The 13031-nt window shown below is 37.7% G+C and overlaps 1 protein-coding gene across 1 annotated transcript in view; it reads left to right on the top strand.

Moving 5' to 3' along the window:
• LOC137399752 (myosin-3-like) overlaps positions 1 to 13031 on the top strand; it is a 61663-nt gene that overhangs the window by 42937 nt on the left and 5695 nt on the right. Inside the window, exons 9-13 of the mRNA XM_068085969.1 lie at positions 166 to 232; positions 4805 to 4911; positions 10320 to 10562; positions 11043 to 11066; positions 11625 to 11705. Coding sequence (XP_067942070.1) covers positions 166 to 232; positions 4805 to 4911; positions 10320 to 10562; positions 11043 to 11066; positions 11625 to 11705 — 522 coding nt within the window. The remainder of the gene's footprint in view (positions 1 to 165; positions 233 to 4804; positions 4912 to 10319; positions 10563 to 11042; positions 11067 to 11624; positions 11706 to 13031) is intronic.

Here is a 13031-nt window from a genome sequence, read left to right as displayed (position 1 = left end):
ACGGGTGCAAGATGGTACCGCGCCAAGTGTAGTGTAGAGAGGATAACTCTGAGATTATAGGCAGGCTTATGCCTCAGTGAGTTATCATTGCGTACCCCTATGCATAGGTAATCCAAGTTATAGCAAAAAAGCTATTAAACATGAAAGTCTGTGAACCTTTTGCAGCTGAAAATACGTGAGCTGGAGGAGAAACTCGCGAGTATAGAGGCTAAGCACCAGAGTGAGCTACGAGGTGGGTCACTCACTCTATTTCATCCTTCTTACTTTTATCATTAGCTTGGTCACATTTCTCTTCTAATATCTTGCGTCAAAGATGAATTCACACCAAAGTTTAATAGATTTTATCAGAAAGGATCGGTATGTCTCTACTCTATTACTGTCTCTACTCTATTTCGGTTTTTTTCTGACTGCCAGGATGTTTCAAAATTAAAATCGACAAAATTTGATGGTGGGTTGAAACTTTTTAACCGCGATCAAATTTCAGATTCAAATAGAAGTGTGATTATGATATCTATAGTTGCAAAGAGACCGACAGAATAGAGACGCGTAATGCTGCACCTTGAATGCAACTGATATCAATAACCAGAGAGACAGGCAGCCGCTCGACTAGTGACATCATTACGGTGCATATTTTCCTTCTGAGTATTTAAACCTTGATCAGGTTTGGTCTGTTTTGATTGTGAAAGATCTTGACAGTCAGATCACCTCTAGTGTCAAAAACAATCGCAAATGATAGAAAAATACCTGTACTTTTTTTAATAAAATCTACTAAAATTCTGTATGAGTTCATCTTTAAAGACTCAGGCCCCCCCTTTACTTATTTGACTAGCATGTTTATATGTAGGACTCCCATACTGCTGCATAACGTTAGGCTATTCTAGCTATAGTAATTACTATGAACTAACTGGCTGCATGTTTTAACAACAACCATCTATGTGATGGCTGTTCTCTGACTCATTTAGGGGTAACTTTTGGGACAACAGCTGTATACAGATAGGACAACAGCTGTATACAGATAGGACGTAGTGATGAGACATCAAGTTTATGTAAATAAAACAACACATTCCTGATCTCACAAACAAAACTTTATAAATGATGTTCAAAAGGGTGCAGCGAATAAAATGACTGATTATAAGCTTTGTAAATATTCCAGTTGTTACGATGAAATTGTTGACTGAACCTTCTTTGATGAGTGGACGTCGTGAGGGTAAATTTGACAAGTCTGGAGAAACGGAAGGGGTAGTTTTCAAACATTGTATTATGCATCAAGCCATTTTTAGAGCTGATAATTCTAAAGCTTGCCTCACCAGCTTTATATTGTGGTTGTTCTAGCAAGTAGCTTGTTCGTGTTGTGAAAACATAAAACAAGTATTTTCATATAGCACTACTTCCTGATAACTCGTTGCGCTACGATTGTGTTTTTTTCGATTTCTTAAATGTAACCGAAACCATTGCTATAACTTATTATTGAACTTAAAATGCTGTGATAGCGCATGAAGATAGCCATTCAATAATGGTTACACTTTAATTATTGAATTCTTATCGAAAAAACTCACCTTATTATAAACTACAGCTAAAATACGTGTACAAGCTCATGATGAACGCTACAAAAAACTGAGGTACTAGAACTAGACCTTGAAATGTTGTTAATTCGATCGATGACTTTTCTCAAAGATGGAATCACTATGAGACACTGCTGAGATATGACCTGCTGTATTGCATCATTCTGTTAGACACTGCTGAGATATGACCTGCTGACACCTGCTGTATTGCATCATTCTGTTAGACACTGCTGAGATATGACCTGCTGACACCTGCTGTATTGCATCATTCTGTTAGACACTGCTGAGATATAACCTGCTGACACCTGCTGTATTGCATCATTCTGTTAGACACTGCTGAGATATAACCTGCTGACACCTGCTGTATTGCATCATTCTGTTAGACACTGCTGAGATATAACCTGCTGACACCTGCTGTATTGCATCGTTCTGTTAGACACTGCTGAGATATAACCTGCTGACACCTGCTGTATTGCATCATTCTGTTAGATAAGCAAAAAAGCTTCATCTCGCATTATTTAAATTTTTTTATTTTAACAGCTTCTTTTATAGAGTTTAGTCAAAAGGAAGGACTTTGTCAGGTTTTGCGCAAAATGGCTGTAGTATTTTCATACCATTCCTCTAGCAAGTTTATGGAAAACGCATGCATACTTGGTGAGGGGTAGAGAGTTTTTATGCGTGCAGATCTCTGCGTCAATTAAAATTGTTTTGATGTTGCTTGCTGTCTGCCTAACTAACATTAGTAACTCTAACCATATCTACTCAGATGGTGATACTGAACAGCGAGTGACACAAATGCAGTGTAAGTTGTCCTTATCTTGTAGCTAGAGTCGTCTACTCATGCGTGCCATAGTCAAGTAGATTATCACATAAAATGTTAGTCGATGTTAGAATGCTTTGCTAGTTCATTCGCTTCTCACTAACCTGGCCACAAATTTTGTACTTCTTTACTACAAACCTATATAATGGAGTTATCATCCCATTTCAATAGATTTTTTTACAAAGGATGACAACTCCATTCAAGTAGACAATCTAGTATGTAGTCAATATTCTTTCTTCCGTTTCCAAATGGATAAATTTTGCTCGCACCATAGTTATAGATAAAGCTAGTATAGCTGTTAATTTCTCAATGTACACACATCGGCTCTATTGCCAGTCCATGTTGAACTACTCATGCTGATCTTGTGAAGTATATGTTTATGTGGTTTTCATTACACACAATGTCTGCAGATTGCGTGCAAAAGTGCCTGGGTTCCACAAGTATTTATTACCATTTATGGATTGTACACAATGTAGTTCAATTTATATTCATAGATCGGTCAACAATCTGTCATTTTTGAGGAGTTATTTTATCTTCAGTAATTGACTAGATGCCATAGAGATGCTAGTTTATCTTAGTTCCCTCTCTTCTATCCTATATCTCTGTTAGATAACTTATAGTAAAGTTAAGATATATTCAAGTGTTGCAAATATATTTGTATACAGCAGATATGTTTGTATGTGTCCAGTCAGAATTGCTTTAGCTGTTAGTCTAGCTTATTATACGTCTCTAAGATCAAGGACTGCTAGTTCAAACTGTAATATTTACAGTTGTCTTAGCTCTAGCATTTGGGGTTGTATACCCTTTGTATTGTTAAATTCAGAAGCAGCACTACAATCATGGCAATTACTCTGAAAAACATAATTATATATATATTATATATATATTATATATAGTATTATCATAAGTGGAAGTGGCAGCATAAGTAGAACTGACAAAATATGTAAAAATGGCAGTATAGGTAGAGATGGTTGGTTAGCATGCTAACAACCCTTTTCTATTTTATGTCTTGCCCCAAACCAACTTCGCTGCTAGCAGTCTAACAAAACACAATAGAGTAGCTCGGCATAAACTTATTCAAGACTTTATCGACTGCAATGTACCTTAGATTAGGCGTTATTATAGAGTCATATTATTAGAGGGATGTGAGATAGAAGCGTTTAAAGACAAGTAGTAGTTATAATCATTATATTAACTTGGACTTGCAGTGTTGACTCAGCACACTAAGTTTTACTGTAAGTGTACTAAGGATGAACAAACATGCAGGGTTGAGAAGCAACACCTCTAGCTATCTGGTTGTGAGGTCAGACCTCTAGCTATCTGGTTGGGAAGTCAGACCTCCATCTATCTGTTTGGGAAGTCAGACCTCCATCTATCTGTTTGGGAGGTCAGACCTCCATCTATCTGTTTGGGAAGTCAGACCTCCATCTAACTGGTTGGGAGGTCAGACCTCCATGGATCTGTTTGGGAAGTCAGACCTCCATCTATCTGTTTGTGAAGTTAGACCTCCATCTAACTGGTTGGTAGGTCAGACCTCTATCTATCTGGTTGTGAGGTCAGACCTCCATCTAACTGGTTAGTAGGTCAGACCCTTTATCTATCTGGTTGGCAGGTCAGACCTCTATATAACTGGTTGTGAGGTCAGACCTCCATCTATCTGGTTGGGAGGTCAGACCTCCATCTATCTGATTGGGCAGTCAGGCCTCCATCTATCTGGTTGGCAGGTCAGACCTCTATATATCTGGTTGTGAGGTCAGACCTCCATCTATCTGGCTGGCAAGTCAGACCTGTATATATCTGGTTGTGAGGTCAGACCTCTATCTATCTGGTTGGGAGGCCAGACCTCCATCTATCTGGTTGAGCAGTCAGACCTCCATCTATCTGGTTGGCAGGTCAGACCTTTATATATTTGGTTGTGAGTTCAGTCCTCCATCTATCTGGCTGGCAAGTCAGACCTGTATATATCTGGTTGTGAGGTCAGACCTCTATCTATCTGGTTGGGAGGCCAGACCTCCATCTATCTGGTTGGGCAGTCAGACCTCCATCTATCTGGTTAGCAGGTCAGACCTCTATATATCTGGTTGTGAGGTCAGACTTCCATCTATCTGGCTGGCAGGTCAGACCTCTATATATCTGGTTGTGAGGTCAGACCTCTATCTTTCTGGTTGGCAGGTCAGACCTCTATATAACTGGTTGTGAGGTCAGACCATCTATCTGGTTGGGAGGTCAGACCTCTATCTATCTGGTTGGGCAGTCAGACCTCCATCTATCTGGTTGGGAAGACAGATCTCTGTCTACTTGAAAAGTCTAACTTCTGTCTGTCTGGTTAGAATTCCCAACCTCCATCTAACTATCTGGTTGAGAGGTTTGACCTCCACCTATCGATTTTGAGAGTTCAGACCTCAATCTCTCTCTCGTACAGATACCAATGACTTTAGTGAGAAGCAGCTTATAAAGCTATCCAATGCTAATCGTGAAGAACTGCAGCGGGTAAAGGCTGAGTATGAAAAGGAAATTGCTGAACTCAAGGTTAGTGTTGCGTCACCACACATGTTATACAATCAGATAAATGTGTTTGATTGTGCAAAGTTTTGTATTTTGCACCCTGAGAGGCCTCATCAACTGAAAGAGGCCTATCAAAGAACCTGTTCTTTTACTGTTGTTATTGTTTTTATTTTGGACAGTCTAATTATTCTTTTTTCTTTCTATCTGTTCACATCATCTGTTATTGTTTTCTTTTAAAATTAAAAGTATATAGTCAGCTAGAAAAGTTTTTACCCATATGTTACAAGGTTGTACTCATATGTTACGAGGTTGTACTCATATGTTACAAGATTGTACTCATATGTTACAAGGTTGTACTCATATGTTACAAGATTGTACTCATATGTTACAAGGTTGTACTCATATGTTACGAGGTTGTACTCATATGTTACAAGGTTGTACTCATATGTTACAAGGTTGTACTCATATGTTACAAGGTTGCGTGATGAAATATCATTCTTAAGCTAATTTTATGCTTTATACAATTTTTTCCTTTCTCCAACATTTTTTGATACGAAATGGAAAGCCTCAAAACTTTGCTGTGAAATGGAGGCTAGCAGCCTTTCTCCAATATGTTTTAGCTCAAGAATTGAGAATTACTTTTCACAGTTTATGCTGCATTTTGCTTCAAGTTCAAAGGCTATCTTCATGATTACCACTTCAGCTAATGGGTTGCTAAACATATCAACTTCAGAACAAAAAATCTTCATAAATCTTTGAGCTTCAATCATATTTTACGCGCTGTTAGCAGCAGCAGGATTATGGTTGTAACCTTTACTCTCTGTTGAACTGTTTGTTTCTTTCATGCATAGTTACTTTACAAGTCATTGTGTGAATTACAAAATAAGAAAACTGGACACAGTTATATTTGTCTGAAATTATCTTCTTGACTAACGAATATCATTATTCTTCCTCCGCTGATGTCATCCTTATTATTAAAATAGTGAGCTAAAAGCTCGCAAGGATAAAGCTGTGTCAAGTTTTTCTTCTCTTGTTATAAAAAACGTTTTACTCATAAACATATTTACCTGTGTCAAAATCTCTGGGCAACTGCGCTGCCATTGTACCAGTTGGGAAGAGTAGACAAATCCCTAATTTCGTATTTTATGGGTATAGCGAGGCTTTAGGACAGGTTTAGTGAAAGGAGAACTTAAAGGTGAGTATGTTAGTACTGCTGAGAAATCAAAACTGGAATGAAAAAGTGCAAAGGTTAAAGCAAATGGGGTAAGTGGACAGCAGTCTGTGAGAAAGTGGTGAGCGGTGATGAGAGATGAGTGGGTGGTCATTAGGTGTCAAGGTCAGTTTTTTAGATCTCAGAACGAACGCATCTTCAAGCTGCGAAGGTAGACATCCAAATAGATGCTCGGTGAAAATTGTAAAAAACAATACATTAGAAGACAACTTCCAGTTGTCTTTCCTGAGGGTAGCTTTTGTTATAATTATCAGCATCGATATACATTGGAGAGAATAAGACCCGGAGATCTAATTTTACACCCTGATAGACATAGTAGTTTACGTAAGACTACCATAAAAGAAGTTATGCATTTCATTTCATCTACAAAACTGCCTAAATATAAAAATTGGAAACCTTCTCAAGTTAGCAGAGCCTTACAGTTTCATAGTGTATCAACTGTTTATCAGATATGGTGTATGTCTTTACTTGTATCTCGGTTCTATTTGCTATGTGTATAATGCTGAGGCTTACCAAATAGCTAAATTTTTCTTGCACAGGATGTTGAAGCAAATTTGTTATGAAGAATTGCGCTATACATTCTATCGATTTCTCTCTATGGAAAGGTAAATTAACTCAAATTCAGTATTATAAACTCTCAACACGAGAATATAATAAGTTTTGATTATGAAGAAGCATCCTGTTTAGATTGATCATTTGTCATCCACATAGATTTTACAAATTGTATTTTATGGTTGTGATACACACAACAGGCAGTCAAATGGTTTGATCATTGAGCGTTTATGAAGGCTGCTGATCATAGGAATGCTGCCAATAGTCAATCAGCAGCAGAAATGGTTTTGTTGTTAAAGACCCCTTTCAACACTGCACTCGGCCTTTTCTTGTTAAGTCTACCATACTGTTAGGCGCCTTTGAAAGAAATTTCCTCTATTGTTGCCGTCCAACACATTTGTTTAGTTTTTCACGTTTCTCTTGGATATATGAATAACGCTTTGTTTGGTGCGCTACTCTATGACAACTATCAGCTAACATTGGTATTTGAAGAATCTTTACAAGGCATCGCTCTAAAACTGTCTTTGATCAGACACTCTACCAAATATGGTGTCAACTACCTGTTAGGTTTACAGTTTTGGGACAGGAATTTCAACTTCCATTTTAATTAACAATTAGCTGAGCGGATTACCTCGCCATTCACAATCAATACGTCTATTGTATTCTGGGTATTCACTCTGGTATTTAGTGTTTGAGTATACTGAGAGAGGCTGCGTATTCAGAAGCATTTTAACTCTCAGCGGCAGCTAAGGTAAGTTTCAGTTAATATACTTAGTTCATTGCTCAGCTAGGGTATGTGGGATACGAGTGCATTACATGAGTAAACTAACAGCTATGTCATTACATAGAAAAAACATGTAGTAGATTACATTTCAGCCTATCACAATGGTATACATGTACATATAGATAACATAACATATCAGCCTATCACATTGATATACATATAGATAACATATCAGCTTATCACTTTGATATACATATAGATAACATAACATATCAGCCTATCACATTGATATACATATAGATAACATATCAGCTTATCACTTTGATATACATATAGATAACATAACATATCAGCCTATCACATTGATATACATATAGATAACATATCAGCTTATCACTTTGATATACATATAGATAACATAACATATCAGCCTATCACATTGATATACATATAGATAACATATCAGCTTATCACTTTGATATACATATAGATAACATAACATATCAGCCTATCACATTGATAAACATAAAGATAACATACCAACCTAGCACATCGGCATACATATAGATAACATATCAGCCCAGCGCATCGGCATACATATAGATAACATATTAGCCTTGCACAGTGACATACATGTAAATTACCTATCAGCCTAGCACATTGGCATACAAATACATACCATATAAGGCTAGCGCAGTGACGTTAAATGTACATGTAGATAACAGAACAGTTTATCTGTTGATGCGTCAACTAGCTTTCTACACTGTCAATTAGCTGTAAGTATTGGTATAGATATGCTGCTTTGCCTGATACTATACATATATTACTATATACATATATGTCTACATGTCTACATTTATGATGCGCATAAGCTATTTACGAGGTAAAGAGCCTTGGGATGACGAAAATCAATCTTTTGCTAGTTCAAGTCATCTCTTTTGATTTTAAACTTTTCTTCTTGTTTTTCAAAGAAAACTTTAAAAATTATCAAGTAGTAGAATTTTAAGGACTGAGTGGTTATAATTAACTTCGCTTCAACCAATGTTCTTAGGTTCTGTTTAAATGGCAGAATACGCTTCAGAATCATGATATTATCCACTGTATCAGGAAGTAACCAGTTTGGCTTGATATAAAACTTCCCTCCCAAACAGTAGGATACATAAGCCTTCCCTCCCAAACAGTACGATACATATGCCTTCCCTCCCAAACAGTACGATACATAAGCCTTCCCTCCCAAACAGTACGATACATAAGCCTTCCCTCCTAAACAGTACGATACATAAGCCTTCCCTCCTAAACAGTACGATACATAAGCCTTCCCTCCCAAACAGTATGATACATATGCCTTCCCTCCCAAATAGTACGATACATAAGCCTTCCCTCCCAAACAGTACGATACATAAGCCTTCCCTCCCAAACAGTACGATACATAAGCCTTCCCTCCCATAAGCCAATAGTTCTTGTACACATGTTTCCTATTATCATTGAAGATAAAATCCTCAAACACCTACTATTCTTATGTAACTTTTCCTAATGCTGATGAGCTATTAACTGGTGCCTTAATGAAGCAAGTTTAGTTCTTTATGGCAATTACCCAGAATATTTGTGGTAGAGACACTTGGTTGTGCTCATGATATCACCGCGCTTCCTTCCTCAGTTGCATTCATGACCCGTGTCAGTATGGAGTGTACTTTCCAAGTGAGAAACTACTCATCGTGCCATACCACATGACCAATTTGAATCATCTTATTCGTGGATAGAGTTTAAACCTATAGTCTTTTGTCACAGCAACCTCTGGGTTGGCTTTTTACAGTTTTAAAATAATTGCATGAGAGGCTGAGCATTAGCCGCTTGACAAATGTGATTAACTCTCAATTGCTAGGTAAAATCTAGATGGATTATAGCTGACCAAACAGAGCATGAGACTGACAGCACCGAAGTGTTTGTAGATCTGACATGAGAATATTTATTACCGTATTTGCACTTAATATTCAAGGACTTGACGACAGCAACGTTCACAAGGGAGGTCAACCATTGATAAACAAACTCTCCGCCAACCTAATCTTAGCTAATGCTGACCAGCTCCCCTGTATTGAACTCTAATCATAGGTCAAACACAATATTTATGGCCATTTCTATGAAACTGCATCCTGTTTGACGAAGGATAATGGCCCCATTTTCAGTGTTTAAGCTGCTAATGCAATCGGTAATACTATTATATTCTCTATTATACACTCTATTATACACTTCATTATTTTTATTTAATTTCATTGGTCGGCTCATTATTTTCCAATACCTGTTAATTAGACGGAGCAGAATCAATAGCCACAGTCTCATGTGGGGATAGTAGAATATTTCTCACAAGGTTTTGATGCCACAGTGTCTCCGGTTATCCCTTTGTTTTTGTATGTAAACTCACATAGGCTTTTGCCTTAAGCATCCTGTGTAGGGAGACTATAGATGAGTCGTGTTATGTAGGCAGATCATATGGGTATGCTCTCTTAAGTCAGTATGGCGTCAGGATTATATATGACTAGGGCTGCCATTGCCTCCCAGTACAAAGATCTGAGATGCTTCATCGACAATGAGCCTGTCTCATTGCGAAAATATTCCCCTCCATCAACATCAGCACTCGCTCAGGTTGGCTATAGCTGATTAGTGTGTAATTTAAATGACACTGACAACCAGGTGAGTGACAGGTGTGTTTGTATGAGTGATCCTTAGTAATGTCAGGTGTCATAAGATTGGTCAAGCCTACATCGTCTATTGGTTGTTGGGTAAATTGTGGTGCCAAGATGTGCTAGGTGCTCTCAAGCAAGACAAAAGGTAAGTGGTAAGTGCCCGCTGTCCAGCCGCCCTTAACACTGGTTTGACAGCGCAGTTGAGTGTTAGCAGGCATCAATCAGGGTAACATTCATTTTATAGCTTACAAATGATAAGCAATCTACAGACATTCAAGGGATTTCATCCAAGTGTGCTGAGCTTGATCAGCTTCGATTGGCTGCCTGCGATGAGCTAAACATCGCCAAGGCGAGCCTCGAGGCTCAGATTCTAAAGGAAGCCGACTTCATTATCGAGAAGGAAAGTCTTCTTCAAAAATTAGCTGATCTCGTTCCGGCAACTCCTAGCGTACGGAGTGTTAGCGCAACATCTAGCCAAGCATCGGAAGTATGTCGGGTGTCGAGTGAGCAGTTATTAACAAAACTAATGCTTGTGAGCTGCTAATACCCTTACAGTTTTAATCCGATGCATGGCAGCAGGCAGCATCGGTCTCACATAGAAGTATGACGTAGATCCTAATAGCGTGAAGAAGCAATCGGTGGCTTGCGGAAGTGTTTGTAGATCAACTAGAATGTTCTCCCTCACATGCATTTATGTGTATGTACGTATTTATGTACGTACATACGTATGTACCTTCCTTAACAGTTTGAGTTATTAACTTGTTTATTTTCAAACAAACTCTCTAGAATTCTCTGTTAATATCAACAGTTTTCCCTTCGGTAGCAATACATAGTTTACTCATGATGCTTTCTTTTATAACATTAGTCACAACCCAACTGAACAGTCTAACTGAGACAGAGGTTTCCAAATCAAATTTTATTGAATTTTGAGTTTTACATGTTGTTTAAACTTTATCCATTTTTGTAGGCTCTGAAGTCGGAGGTAGAAAAGGTGAGTGTTTACTAAAGTGTCTACGTGTGGAGTACTTGCAATTGTCTGAGACTCGCTAGTTTTTAGTAATGGCAGAGCAAATTATAAGAATTTGGTGCTGCTAGGAGGCAGTAAGCTTCAATGTCGTAACACATGTATTTATGGCTGCTTGTACATAAACTTTACTATGGTCGAAGGATTTTACTGGCCTATCTAAGAATCAGCAACTTTGTTTTAAGTTAATACAATCACTTTGTGATGGTAACCAGCGGTAACCAAACAACTAGTAAGAGTTATTTGAGGCAGTTCTCTTCGTTTGTAATATTGGCTCACCGGCATGTTGCTCTTACAGTATTTAAAAAGCAAATAATTATAAAACTGATAAACGTGTACTTTAAGAGTTTGCTGAAGAAGGGTATGAATTGCTCAATTGGTTCATCCAAGCTCTGTGCAGAAAGATAATTTATTACTGATTTAGTAGTGGTTGATGTTGCTGAAGTTTTTAGCTAGGACCTACTATCTAGACTTGTTAAAATTTAACACATTCATGTTAATCGGTCGTCTAACATTTTTGTCTAGCCTAAAGCTAGTGGGCAAAAAGCCCTGGCTGCTCCTGGCAAAGGGAAGACCAAAGTGGCCAATAAACCGTTAAGGGCGAAGGTAACCTCACTGTTAGATATTTTCTTCTATTACATGTATGCAGGGCCTTTGTAAAGTTTTGTCTGGTGCTATGTGAAGTTGTATTCTCTTTGGATACACAACTGCAGTTGTGGATCAGTGTTGTTTTTGTCCCTCTTTACACATATCGCTGCTCAACCTACCTTTATTTGGTGATCTTAAAGTTATATATTTAAAAATTTATATTGACAAACATTATCTTGGGGATCACTACTCCACTGACATTATGATCAAAAATGACAGGTCATCAAAACTGGTTTGAGCTGATTTTAAAGTTTTATGCATAGACTTTCACTATAAATAGAAAAGCTGCCATAATATTCCTGATCTCACATGTACTAAACTTGCTATTTGGTGTAAAAAATCACCCCTAGATGAACATATAAAGCTATTCTATTTAGCAATGCTGACCCATTCCTAACAATGCTGACGCTGACAAGCTGCGAATGGTACCTTGTAATTCCTCAAGAACATTTTACTCAACCGAATCACAAGCTGTATATAATTGTTTTGATTTTTGTTACACTATTTACAGGGATTATCTATTTAACTCCACTTCGATTAGTAATTTTCAACTGCTTCCAACATCGTCACACCAATGATATACAGCCACCCAAGAATAGCCGACGGCTATCATGTGGGCAGGGCTTAATGATCGAGCTCTGTTGGGATGAACCCGAACACGGCACCCGAACAAACAAATACGCTGAATAATGCCCCTTGTAAATTTACAAATATTATGAACAATAGTGGTTATTTTACTGATCTGTCGGTTTCATTTTGTTGTCAAATAAATATAGTTGCCCAATATTGTCACCGTTATGATCAGTCAGTTGCCATTCACAAGCACTCACGATATTAATAGTCGCAATCGTAAAATAGCCCAAATTCGGTTTTATATTTAGACTTTGAGTATGAAAACTACACTCCACAGCTTTGCCTGCTGTCCCATCTTATTGGCCAGGTAAAACAATGTGACAACGATGAAAGACTTTGTCATTTTATATTAGGGGTGGCAAAATATTAATCAAAAACTAGGAAACAAAGGCCATTGTTCGGGTGATTTTGGGTAAATTATATTTAACTTTAAGCATATACTACGACACCTAACAGTGTCAAAATTAGTAAAAGTAGATAATTTGAAATGTTTTATTTACCATGGATTCATTTTTTTTAGTTGGGTGTTACCCCTACATTGTAGAAATTCAAGGTTTGCTATTGTGAATTGCGGGGCCTACTGACTGAATGAGCTAATGACACGATAACAGCGAGTCGTAATTTCCAAAACCTAACAAGGCAACACGACCG

The sequence above is a fragment of the Watersipora subatra genome, chromosome 7, assembly GCF_963576615.1.
Source record: "Watersipora subatra chromosome 7, tzWatSuba1.1, whole genome shotgun sequence".
In the NCBI taxonomy this organism is placed as follows: domain Eukaryota; kingdom Metazoa; phylum Bryozoa; class Gymnolaemata; order Cheilostomatida; family Watersiporidae; genus Watersipora; species Watersipora subatra.
This window is presented reverse-complemented; position numbering and strand designations above follow the sequence as displayed.